Source organism: Andrographis paniculata, unplaced genomic scaffold (assembly GCF_009805555.1).
Source record: "Andrographis paniculata isolate CXL003 unplaced genomic scaffold, ASM980555v1 Contig71END, whole genome shotgun sequence".
NCBI classification, from domain to species: domain Eukaryota; kingdom Viridiplantae; phylum Streptophyta; class Magnoliopsida; order Lamiales; family Acanthaceae; genus Andrographis; species Andrographis paniculata.
The window spans coordinates 5,765,675-5,778,689 of record NW_026137608.1 but is presented as its reverse complement, the minus strand read 5'-3'; the positions used below and the strand labels follow the sequence as shown (position 1 = coordinate 5,778,689).

General features: G+C 27.9%; 2 protein-coding genes across 2 annotated transcripts; one reads left to right on the top strand and one right to left on the bottom strand.

Annotated features, from left to right (window-relative positions):
* Positions 1–243: 243 nt before the first annotated feature.
* Positions 244–1,719, top strand: LOC127264719 (gamma-glutamyl peptidase 5-like). The gene is made up of 4 exons (XM_051294221.1): positions 244–622; positions 861–1,034; positions 1,201–1,368; positions 1,484–1,719. The coding sequence occupies exons 1-4, from the start codon at positions 305–307 to the stop codon at positions 1,595–1,597; spliced, it is 774 nt and encodes a 257-aa protein (XP_051150178.1). The 5' UTR covers positions 244–304; the 3' UTR covers positions 1,598–1,719.
* A 1,151-nt stretch (positions 1,720–2,870) lies between these two features.
* On the bottom strand, positions 2,871–7,610 carry LOC127264718 (histone-lysine N-methyltransferase ASHR3). Its single transcript, XM_051294220.1, has 11 exons — positions 7,086–7,610; positions 6,417–6,563; positions 5,654–5,818; positions 4,527–4,553; positions 4,268–4,385; positions 4,083–4,182; positions 3,914–4,007; positions 3,742–3,820; positions 3,496–3,667; positions 3,342–3,422; positions 2,871–3,244 (listed from the first exon to the last, which is right to left on the bottom strand). The coding sequence occupies exons 1-11, from the start codon at positions 7,497–7,499 to the stop codon at positions 3,046–3,048; spliced, it is 1,596 nt and encodes a 531-aa protein (XP_051150177.1). The 5' UTR covers positions 7,500–7,610; the 3' UTR covers positions 2,871–3,045.
* Positions 7,611–13,015: the final 5,405 nt, after the last annotated feature.

The following is a 13,015-nucleotide window of genomic DNA, read 5'->3' as shown; positions in this document are numbered from 1 at the left end:
TTACATCTAATATTTAAATATAAAGAATCATATTGCATAATTAAATTAATGTAAAAAATGGTAAAATAATATATATACACACAAATGAATAAATCCTATGTTAGCAAAACGATTATCAAGAATATTTATCAAACATGAAGCTTCATCCTCAATCTATCGTACACAAAAATATTTCTATTTTTTTCAACCTATATAAAGTATTCAATACCCTTAGACTTTGTGATAAACACAAACACGATAGAAAGTAAATATTCACTTCACTCTCAAAATCTTCTTCGAAAAAAAAAAAAAAAAAGAAAAAAAAATGGTGATTCAAGGAAGAAAAAGATTTGCACTTCTATTGGCGGCACAAGACTCGGATTATGTGAAGAAAGTATACGGTGGATATTACAACGTATTCGTGGAGACATTAGGGGATGAAGGCGATAAATGGGATACGTTTCGTGTAGTTGAAGGGGATTTCCCGAGCATGGATGATCTTGAAAAATACGATGGCTTTGTAATAAGTGGGAGTCCCCATGATGCCCATGGGCATGAGGATTGGGTTCTTGAACTTTGCATTCTCTTACAAACTTTGTTCGATATGCAGAAGAAGGTTCTTGGCATCTGTTTCGGTCACCAGGTAAATTTTTCTAGATGTTATAAAGGTTTGTTGATCTGAATTTTATTTTAAATAATATTTTAATGTGATATTTTTATGAGAAAAATAATATATTTTTATTAAAAACTATGTTGTCTAAATATCTAAATATCTAAATATATGAGTGTATGCACGATGCGATCATCATATGCTTGATTGTTGATACATTTGTAAGTTCGTTTTGATCTTTATTTAAAAATATAAATCGTTTTAAATGTAGATTTTGTGTCGAGCATTGGGAGGCAAAGTTGCTAGATCGTGTAGTGGTTGGGACATTGGAGTTCGAAGAGTGAAGTTCATCGAAGATTTCCATTTCTCAATCTTCTTATCAACGGATTACGATCAAAGAATTATCCCTCCAACCCTCTCTATCATCGAGTGCCACCAAGACGAGGTATATAAGTGCATATACAAACAAATTGAATTATACTCATTAATCCTCTTTCTTACAAAATATGATTTTCGTTAACATCCTATGTTCATGTCCGAATCTTGCTAACATCCTATATTTGTGTCAAAATCTCGAATTTTGTTGTCATAACAAAAAATATTTGGTTTAGGTGTGGGAAGTGCCATCGGGAGCCCGAGTTCTTGCACATTCTGAGAAAACGGGAGTGGAGATGTTTACATTTGGAGAAAATATTCTAGGGATTCAAGGACATCCCGAATACAATAAAGACATCCTCAATAACCTTATCGATCGCCTTCACTCCAACAACTCCATCGACGTGCGTAATCCACCATCGTACACACATATATATATTCGCAACACAAATACTTTCGTTGGGCTTTATCCTCTAACTATATTTAACATAGTTCGATGAATATGTGTATTCATTGCAGATAGTTTTTGTCGAAAATGCTAAATTACAATTAATGGAGGCAGAACCCGACACAGAATCTTGGCAAAGAATCTGCAAAGGTTTTCTTAAAAGGGACATGATTCACATATGGTGATCGAATGTGATATTCTTGACTTTCGGTAGGTCGGGACAAAATAAAAAATTTAGGGTCTTTTAAATGTATATTTACTTTTACCTGTAAAATGAAAATGGATAATGAAATACAGGTTCTATTTATATATATATATACACACTATCTTTGTCATCAAAATCTGTATTCAATTTCTTTATAAAATACAAAAGCACAGATTTTGACAATGGAGGGAGTATTAATTCAAGAATAATATTTAAATTGACTTAAATATCTTTTATTAATTAATAGTTAAAATTAAGTACGTACGAACTGAATTAAAAATGCACCCCAACATGTGATCCACGCGCTTGTAATAATAATAATTTGAATTGATATTTTGTAATATAATGTATTTGAGAAAATGGTTATTGAAAATTGTAAAAAATCAAAATAGACACAACTTGATTTTTATAAAAAAATATTACATTAAATTTTTATTTTATTTAACTAAATAACACATTAATTAAATAGTCCCTCCATATATTTCAATATTAATTATTATATTACAAATTAAGAGTAAAAGACAAAAAATACGTTTATTAGTCTCTTATATTACAAATACAATGATATTTGTCGAATAAATCATTCAAATATAAAGACATTTTTAATATGAAATATTATAATGATGCAAAAATCAAATGACAACCTTCTTACGGAACGGAGACTATACTTAACTTTTACTAGAATTTGAAAATTTTCAAACTCTTATAAAAACATCTTTCTCGGATAGTAATGGGATTCGAGAACCTGAACATCTTGACTCTAATATCATATTAAATAATTGTCTCGACTAAACGATTAATCTCGTAAAGATATATTTATCTTTTTTATTTGCCCACTATGAAAGTCCATTTGTCATAGTATATATGCTTAGATAAAGTTAAATCATAATTTAAAAAAAAAAAATTTCACTAAAAATATAATATAATATTTAAAACATTTATATTTTAATATAAATATATTATATATATCACATTAAAAACAAATATTTTATATCGTCTCGCCTAAAAATATTAGACTAACAAAATATGCATGATTTGTTTATTACATCACGAATGTCCATTTGTCCCAATATACATGCTTAATTAGATAAAGTTCAATCAGAATTAAAAAATATATATATAATTTTCATTTAAAATACATAAAATTTAAATGAATACATGCACAGTCACAGTAAACAAAGGGAGTTTTTTTTTTTTTTTTTTTTTTTTTTTTGCATTCATAAATTAAAAAAAAAAAAAAAACATTTACTCGTTCACAATACAAACTTTGGAGAAACAAAAGGCTCAATTGTGCCTTATAACTAAAAACATGAAACAAAAAAATTAAAAAGACCAACAAAAATACACACAACAAACTCATATCTGTGTCTTCCACAAGACAAATTGATGAACATAAGTTCTAACAACAACAAAAATGTTCCTTCACATTCATTCTATACTCAATCCCACAAATTTCTTCGACGTCCGCTGTCGTTTCGGTCCCCACGAAATCTCCAATCCCGTGTTCGTGTTCGTGTCCGTGTTCGTATTCGGACTACAAAAAACGATCCTCCTTTTCGTTCCCAAATATCCGCTGCATTTTTCAGCGCCGCAATGGCACTCGACCTCCGGCCCAAACTGTACGAACCTGCAATCGTGTCGATAAAATAAAAATAAAAATAAAAAAACGAACAAGTCGCGCAAAAATGTATTCGAAAAAAACTTCGATTTTGATAATGGCTCACCGGTAGTCGTAAGTTAACGGTTCTCCGATCTCAATCGCTCTGGACGCAAAGATGCCGACACGAGTCTCCCCTTCGACTTGCCTGCAAATTGATCGATCAGGTAATTCGACACGACAGATTTATTACCACGTCAAGAAAATCGACGAACGCTTACCATTTTTCGAGCTTGCAATTTGGCGCGCAGCTGTGGTTTAAGAAGCGCGACGCATTTCCCTTGAACGTTGCGTCGATTACAAAGTCCTTGTTGATTTCGCACATGTAGAAGTTCTTCGCGTCTTCGTCTTTCATGTCCCACAGCCTTCTTTCGCACAAGGCGTCGTCGATTACTGACATACGTAAACGAATCGATACGCGTTAATAATTTCATCTTCTGCATGCCTTATCCACGAAAATTAGTTACCTTCTCCAACGTATTCCACGATGAATTCGCCTTTGCAGATTGGTTCGGCAGCCACTACACCCCAACCGCAGTGTTCGGTCTGGTAAGCATCGCACGCTGTGTTATGGATTTAAATTCGAAAACCTATCGAACATTTAGGAATTAGTCGATAAAAAAGTCTGAGGGAATGTACCTTGACAATTTGGATCTTTTTCACTTTCTGGAAGGGTCGATTTTTGCAGTCTTTGGAGCAACGACAAGCTTTCGAACAGCTTACGCACTGCATTCTGTTAGAAAAAGTGAAAAGATTAGATTTTCTCTGCCAAGCAATAAATGTTTTGTCGAAGATTGAAGAACAGTACCTGCAGACGCAACCCTCCGAGCATTGAGTAGAGCTGCAGCTCGTGCATCCGACATCAGCTTCGACGTTATTACTACGCTTTTTTTTTATGAGATACACATCTGACTTAGTTAAGAAAATTCTAAAAAAGCATACGATAGATGATCTCAAACACGATTTGGTAGAAAACGGAGAAATGTAGGATACTTCGTTTGATATGCACATAGGATTGCGGGACCAGCTTAGCTTTGTTTGTGGTCTTCCAGTTTATGTCGATGTCGAATTCCTCCTTGTTGTATGGAAGAGGTAAGAGGGAAAACACGTCCTGAAAAGTGAAATTGGAGTGCATACGATTATCATTTGTCCAAGAACAAATAGAAATCGAGAAAAGAATAAAAACCATTTCACATTCTGCGCTTTATGATTCAAATGAGCTAACAAAAATCGTAACGGTTCAAGAGCTAACCTCAATGCTTTTTGCTGGAACTTCTTGCTGAATGATAAATGAAGAAAATCAGGTCGTGATTTCATAGAAGCATATAACAAGAAGACAATGGCATAACGTAAGTATGAACGAAAAGATCGATAGAAAAGAAAAGGAAAGCGGAAATTTATACGTCTAGTTCAGTTCCGAGAGGAAACAAAGACAAGATGATGGTAATCTCAATTTCCTAAATCCAACGGTCACTTATTTCTTGGCATATCGCATGCATTGTTTCGAATGCTTCGCATTTGTTGAAGTCATAATTAAAATTACAAATGCAAAGCCACCAAGCCTATACGAACGAGGCTTATGTTTTTTCTGTCCTGGATTTTACAGAAATTACCAAACTATTCGAAGGAAGGTTTGCATTTAAATTACCAATCATGTGAATAATGAGACACCACATGGCAAGAATATCGACAAACTATTTACATAACAGTTTCTTTACCATTTTCATCGGACAAACTACTGGGACAAAAGAACCCTTTAAAACTCTTCACTTCCCAACATCAACCTATAGATATTTGGCATTTATTCTTCTATGTTTGTCGAATAGCTGAAACATCAACTTAGTTCTTCGTTTAGCCTCTTCAATCTTTGTCATTTCAAGAAAGTATAAATGCGAGTCTTGACCAAATTTCTATATTACTTCCATGTTGAACTAAATGCGATGTTTTTAAAATTGGAAGTGCATTTGAGCTAAGAAACGGTATCCCAATCTCCCCTATTATGAAATAATATGTGCGCGCTATCTAGGAACCATGGATAATAGATCACGTCTGTTTCTGTCGATCACAATCTATTTTTCCACTTTACAATTACAAAATGAGTAGCTTACCATGTTAAGGTGTCAATATTTGACATAATAACTCAAGCGAAATGTCTAAATCCAAGTCTCTAACAATTCAGTCATACTAAGATATGGACATGTATCAAACCTCAAGAGTTTATATTTGTTTTAATTTCGAAAAGTAGGCGATGTGAAAATAGTTACTAAGTTGATTGTTAGAAAGATTGTGGAAAAATTTCTGCTGTTATCTTATAAGGTAAAAGGTAAAAGGTAAAAATGAAAAGAAATAAAAGCTGAAGATATCGAAGAAGAAATCAACCTTATCCAAATGCCAATCTGTAGGATGCTTCCAACAAATGGCTTCTCGGGGTCGATCAGGAAGATTAATCACGTATTCCGGAAATGGAGCACATTTATCATGCCATGCTATTGGACATCGAATGCACCTCCATAAACGGTTCTTTTGCTTGCACAAGAAACAGACCTGTCCACAAGAATAAGTCAAAATATACAATCCTCTCCCTTCCAACGTAAAGAAACATGTTTTCGTTTCATCGAGGAAAAGCTAACAGAGAAATAAACACACATCAGAAATACATCTAAAAGCAACTTCATAAGAAAAATTAATTACCAATGTATAAAAAATAGCATATTATCCAAAAAGACCAAACAACAAATGATATCATATCGACAAAATATAGCTCCTAAACCAATAAATTCACGTCGTATTCTGAATAAATGATATCGGCACTTAACTATTTAATACAACTCTAGGGACTCTACTTCAGATATCCCCGAGAAAGGAAATTAGATCATATATCAACAAATCTATAGTTACTAAGCCAATAAAGGTTTGTCGTATTCTCAATAAATGATATCATATCGACAAACCTATAGTTACTAAGCCAATAAAGGTTTGTCGTATTCTGAATAAATGATATTCGTACTTCCTTATTTAAAACAAGTTCATGGCTCTACTTCAGATATGGAAACTTTCAATTTGCATGCGAATCCAACCGAGACATCAATGCATGATTCCAGTAATCCTGTTAAATTCAATACAGAATTCCATTAATACTTACATGCTGTGGGCACTTAAAGTTCTTCGAAGATGAGAAACCCATGCTTTCCTTCACACATGTTAGGTGAAAAACACTATGACAACCATTAACAGTGCACAATATCTTCTCCTCATCGAATACAGCTTTCTGACAAACACCACAGTGGACCTGAGAAGATCAAAACAATCGAATGACACCGCAACAATGGTAGAAATGCTTAAAAAGATAAATTTGTGTTTAAGGTTTTCTTTTCCCAATTTTCTTGTTCGGAGTTTTTTTTCGATTCCAGTTGCAACACTAGTCTTTAAAAGCTCTCAGTTCATTGTAGGGGTGATCTTTAACATAGTTACATAGAAAATCCATTCCAAATGTTCAGATCACGTAAAAAATCAATTAAAACAACAGTTCTGAATATCGAACCCCAACTGATATCAAATGCTTCGATGCTTTACAAATATCAAATGCTTCAGTGCTTTACAGTGATATCATCTTTGCAAAATTGATAATAACATAAAGAGCAGAAATGGATTCTTGCAGCCATCCCCAAATTCAAGAACAAATCCAGGCAATAATAAAGAACATTAAACTACCAAAGGAACAATAGAATCCAATAAAATATTATTCCACACAACATATAAGAATTGTATTATTGTCAAGAACAAGGAGAATCTGGAAGGGCAACAAATCTACCTGTTTCGGAGCTCCAACAAGAAATGGCAACGAACACTTGAATTCAGGAACTCCCTGCTCAATTTTCCTCCCCGACCAATCATCGACAAGCTTCGCCGCCGTGGAGGCCTTCACTCTGCATCGCTTCAAAACCCTATGGATTCCATCCCTATCTCCATCGTTTCCCCTACTCAATCGAGAGCCAAAACCCTTATTCGAACAAAACTTCAGCTCGCTGGATTTCCCGATCTCAAAATCTATCCCCTTCTCATCCCCACCGGACCCTAGTTGAGGCCTCGAATCCAACTCAGCGTGATTAAAATTCGGATTCGACGGCTCGTCGCAAGAATCAGGGTTAACGTTTGAACAAGAGGTGAGCTGGTGATGTAACGCCAGAGCTGGAGGAGTATCGAGGAGATTCCCAGCAGCTGTCATACTTCGATAGGGTATGGAGAGAAGACGAAGACAAGAAAATTGTGGAAGAAGAAGTGCTCAGGAGGGGCTGCATCTGCAATAATCCGACGGAGCAGCAGCAGCAACAATTGATTGAGCGGGAAAGATGAAATTTTTTGACTTCCAATTCCAAGCTCCATGGATATTGGGTCAAGCTTAAGCTATGGATCTGATAAGCATTTTGACGGGCCGGGCTTTCTTGGCTCTGTGGGCCTTGTCCGACTGCTGGGCTCCTTGGCTTTGTTTGATTGTATTTTGATGTGTTTTAAAAAATATTTTTTAACATGTACTTTTTTAAAGCTTTAGATTGATTTTTACGCGTACTTATTACTTCATCCGTCCGCCTCTAAAGTCACATTATTTTTTGCGTTATTTTACTTAATATTAAAAATAGTCTTATATTTGTATAATTTTTTGTACAAATTTTTTTCTATTAGTATTATAAAACACTAATGGAAGAATTTTTGCATTTTTTTTCTTAATTTGTACTATATTTTGATATAATAATTAATATTAAAATATCAATGCGTAAAAGGTAAATGAGACCCTTGGGACCGGACGAAAATAGTATTTTTTATGCTTAAGTAAAGGAAAATATGCGAGTAACATTAAAAAAAAAAAAAAAAAGTATTTTATCAATCTCTTAATAGCTTGTTAAAATTTTTGGGTACAAATATTAATACGAGTGTATTTTTTGTTAATTTTATTTTTTTTTATAGTAAAAAGTATATAAAAAAAATTATAATTTTATTATTAAAAATAACATTTTTAGAAGATAGATAAAAAATAAAAAATAAAAATGTAAGCACAAACTTAAGTGACATGGAGATAATAACATTTTGTGTTTGATCTTTAATTTTTATAAGTGAATAAAAAATATATATTATTGTATGAATGTATATATTTTATACTTTTTTAGTAACATTTATCAAAAAATTATTTCACAAAAAAAATTATTGAATGAACAACTTCATCTATGAAAAATCATACACTAAAGTGTGTTCTTTTATAATTTTTTTTTTTCAAAAATTTACTATTAATCAAAAAAAATTTCCTCAAAAACATTAAAGCAAATATCTAAATTTTATTTTTTATATTATATTAAAATTCAATTTTATATTAAAAACATCGTATCAATATCTATTTCTATCACGTCATACAACTATTTTAATTGAAATTTTTACTATTCAAATCTCAATTCAAAAACAAACACACCCCAACCGTCCAAATGAAAGTACCCTTTTATTATTTTTGTATGACCACTTACTCAAAAATATCTATATTTTTATTATAATTAAAGAAATTAAACTAATACAAAATATAAATTAAAATAAATTATTACACATTTACATAAAATACAAAAGATAAAACTGTCAAAATCGTATTATATATTTTTACTAATTAATAAAATATTATTATTTTTTAATTCACTGTCAAATCATCTATATACTTTTGTTTGGAACGATACAAAATATTATTTTTTACATATTCAATTTTTTTTTTTGGTCATATCACAATTAAATTTTTATACAAAATATCAAGTTAAGTAATTATTTTTATCTAGAACGAGTAAAATAGAAGCATAAAAAATACATATAATATAAAATGTTATTGAATATTATGTTATGTTGTAGAAATATTATAATATTCTATTTAAATATGTTCGCAATATAATATGCTATATTATATTCTCAAAATATCATCAGTTTTAGTGTAATTTTTATAATATTTTGTATAATATATTATTGTGTTTTATGAAAATGCAAAAATAATGTGTTTGTTTGGAAATTTGAATTTTGGATTAGAATTTGAATAGTAAAAAATTTGAATTGAAATAGTTGTATAATATGATATAAATAAGTATTGATTTGATATTTTGAATGTAAAGTTAATTTTTAGTATAATATAAAAAAAATACCCCCTATGTTCCACTTAAATTGTCCACTTTTGATTAGACACGGAGTTTTAGGTATTGAATAATTAGTAAGTAATTAAAAGTGTATTATTAAAAATAATTATGACTTCATAAAAAATTAGTTATAAAAATTACTATAACTAAATAGTTTACTTAAAATAAAAAATTATAAATTATGAATTTTAAAAAATAATTAAAGTGTATAATTATATTTTCAAAAATGAAATGACAAATTATATGAGACAGAAAAAAATAGAAATAATAGACAAATTAAGTGGGACGGAGAAAATATAAAATTAGTGTTTGATTTAATATTTTTGAAGGAAAATTTTTGTATGATTAGTAAAAATTCTTCAAAATTTTTGAAACAAGCACATTAGTTAAGGATATGTTTGTTCAGGGGGTTTGGATTGTGGAGTGAGTAAAAAATTTTTAATTTAAATAATTGTATGAAGTTGTATTTTAAATGTAAAATTAATTTTTAATATAATATAAAAAAATAAAATATAAATATTTGTTTTATATATATATATTTAAATGATGAATAATGAAAATTAGTGAAAATCCTTCCAACAAACACCTAGATGATATAAATTTTATAATAAATTTGTAGAACTAATGCTCAATAAGAAAGTTATTACATTAAATTACATTAGTCAGCACCATGATTTTTTCCTTATCTAATATTGAATCCCCATATCTATATAAAATTATTATATTCCTTTATATATATTATTTATTGAAGATTTATGACTTCCATGTAAAAATAATTACATAGTAAGTTATAAATTTAGAATTATTACAATATTTTTAGCTTATTTTTACATACACATTTAATATTTTTTAAAAAATATAGATTAATATTTAATGTGATCGTTTTTTGAAAAAGTATATGTAATTAATTGATGTTTTGAAAAAATTTGTAGTATTGATGAATAGTGCAATTTTTTAAAAACTTATCAGCGTAAACAGAACTTTAATTTCAAATAAAATAGTATTATATTTACTTTTTGCGTATTAAAAATGACAAAATTATTTTTATTAGTGTTTTATAATACTAATATAATGATATTTGTACAAAATAATTATACAAATGTAAGAATATTTTCAATGATAAGTATAATGATGTAAAAACTAAATGTAACCTTAGAGACAACCAGAGAGAGTATTATTTTTGTATGACCATTCACACAAATTTTTTTTTTTTTTTATTATTATAATAAAAGCAATCAAACTAATACAAAAATATAAATTAATAATATATTATTACACATTTACATAAAGTATAAAGAACAAAATGTTAAAATCATTTTATATATTTTCACTAATCAATGAAATATTGTTTATTTTTAATCTGCTATTAAACCAAATAATACTTTTGTTTGGGACAGAAAAAATATTAATTTTTACATATTCAATCTTTTATTTTTTCCCAATAGTATTGGTCATATCATAATTAGTTTTTAATACAAAATATCAAATTAAACAACTATTTTTGTCTGAAAATAGTAAAATAAAGGCATTAAAAAATACATATTAATATAAGATGTTATTGAATATTATGTTATGTTGTAGAAATATTATAGTATTATTATTGAATATGTTCGCAATAGTGATTCAGTATATATATAATATTGCTATATTATATTATCAAAATATTATCAGTTTTATTGTAACTTATTATAATATTTTGTATAATATATTATTGTGTTTTTTGAAAAATGCAAATAATGTGTTTGTTTGGATGTTTGAATTTTGGATTGGAATTTAAATGGTAAAAAAGTTGAATCGAAATAGTTGTATAATATAATATAATTAAGTATTGATGCGATGTTTTGAATGTAAAATTAATTTTAGTATAATATAAAAAATATAAAATAAGTATTTGATGTAATATTTTTGGAGAAAAAATTTTGTATTACAAACACATTATTTAAGGGTGTTTTTGTTTAGTGGTTTGGATTGTAGGGTGGGATTTCAATAATAAAAAATTTGAATTTGAATAACTGTATATTATTATATTTTAAATGTAATATTAATTTTTAGTATAATATAAAAAAAATAGAAAATAAGTATTTGTTTTAATATATATATATATATATTAAAAAATGGTGAATAATGAAAATGAGTGGAAATTCTTCAAACAAACAATTTTATAATAATTTTGTTGAACTAAAGCTCTATAAGAAAGTTATTACATTAAATTACATTAGTCAGCACCATGATTTTTTTCCTTATCTAATATTGAATTCCCATATCTATATAAAATTATTATATTCCTTTATATATATTATTTATTGAAAATTTATGACATCCATGTAAAAATAATTACATAGTAAGTTATAAATTTAGAAATATTACAATATTTTTAGCTTATCTATGCATTTAATTTTTTTAAAAATATAGATTAATATTTAATATGATATAGTTTTTTTTTTAAATATATATATATATTTAATTGATGTTTTGGAAAAAAATATATAGTATTGATGAATAGTGCAAAGACCTTTAAAACTATCATGCGTAAACAGAACTTTAATTTTAAATCAAATAGAGTGCTAAATAAATTTTAACTTTAGTCATGTATATAAAGTTCTATTATTTTATAAAAAATATATTCAATAATAATTTCATAACGAACTTATTATTATTATTTTTTAATAGTTTTTTAACAACCGAATTTCAGATGGCCAATCGCGTGGCATAATTAAAATTGATGTAATATGCCACATCAACATCGTAAAAATTTTATAACGAAAATTTATATAATTTCCGACAAAATTACAATAATTCTGTTTCCGCAAATTAAAACACACGTGCGTGTATATATATCGATAAATTATATCAATTCCAATAATTTAATATTAGCTCACATAGAGTATGCTTGCTTTGTATTTGTATTTCGTATTAAAACAGTTGTTTAATATAATATTTGGTAACAATAAAGAATTAATCTTTATAAGTACTTACATAATTATAATGATTACTTATAAAAGAAGTTAAAAGAGAAAATAGTTAATGTGCTCATCCAATAAAAATATATTAGTATTTTATACGTAATAGTATAATAAAATGATAAAAAAAATAATTTTGTCCGTAAATCTAAATATTTTAAATAACATTATTTGTAATATTGTATAAAGTATAGAAGTATTTCTTTAATAAAGTATAAAATATAATTATTAAAAAGAAAAATGAATACATTGGAATTAAACAAAATTAAATGACAAAATATTACATTGTAGTGAACCATATATATTTTAATTAATACTCCTAATATTTTATACATTCACAAAAAATTAACAATTCAATATAAAATATTATTTGTTTATATTATCTATATATATTTTTTATATTTAAAATAAAAAATACCGAAAATAAAAAATATACTAAACAGATTACTAATTACTCCCTTTGTCCTATATATCGTGTGTTGCTACACTGTAGACACGGTATTTTAGAATGGGTGTAATTAGTAGATAATTAAGAATGTATTAGTGAAAATAATTATAAATTAAGATTAAAATAACTAATTAGTTTAATTAAAATTTTAAAAATAAATTAAAAAGTTTAAAATAAGATT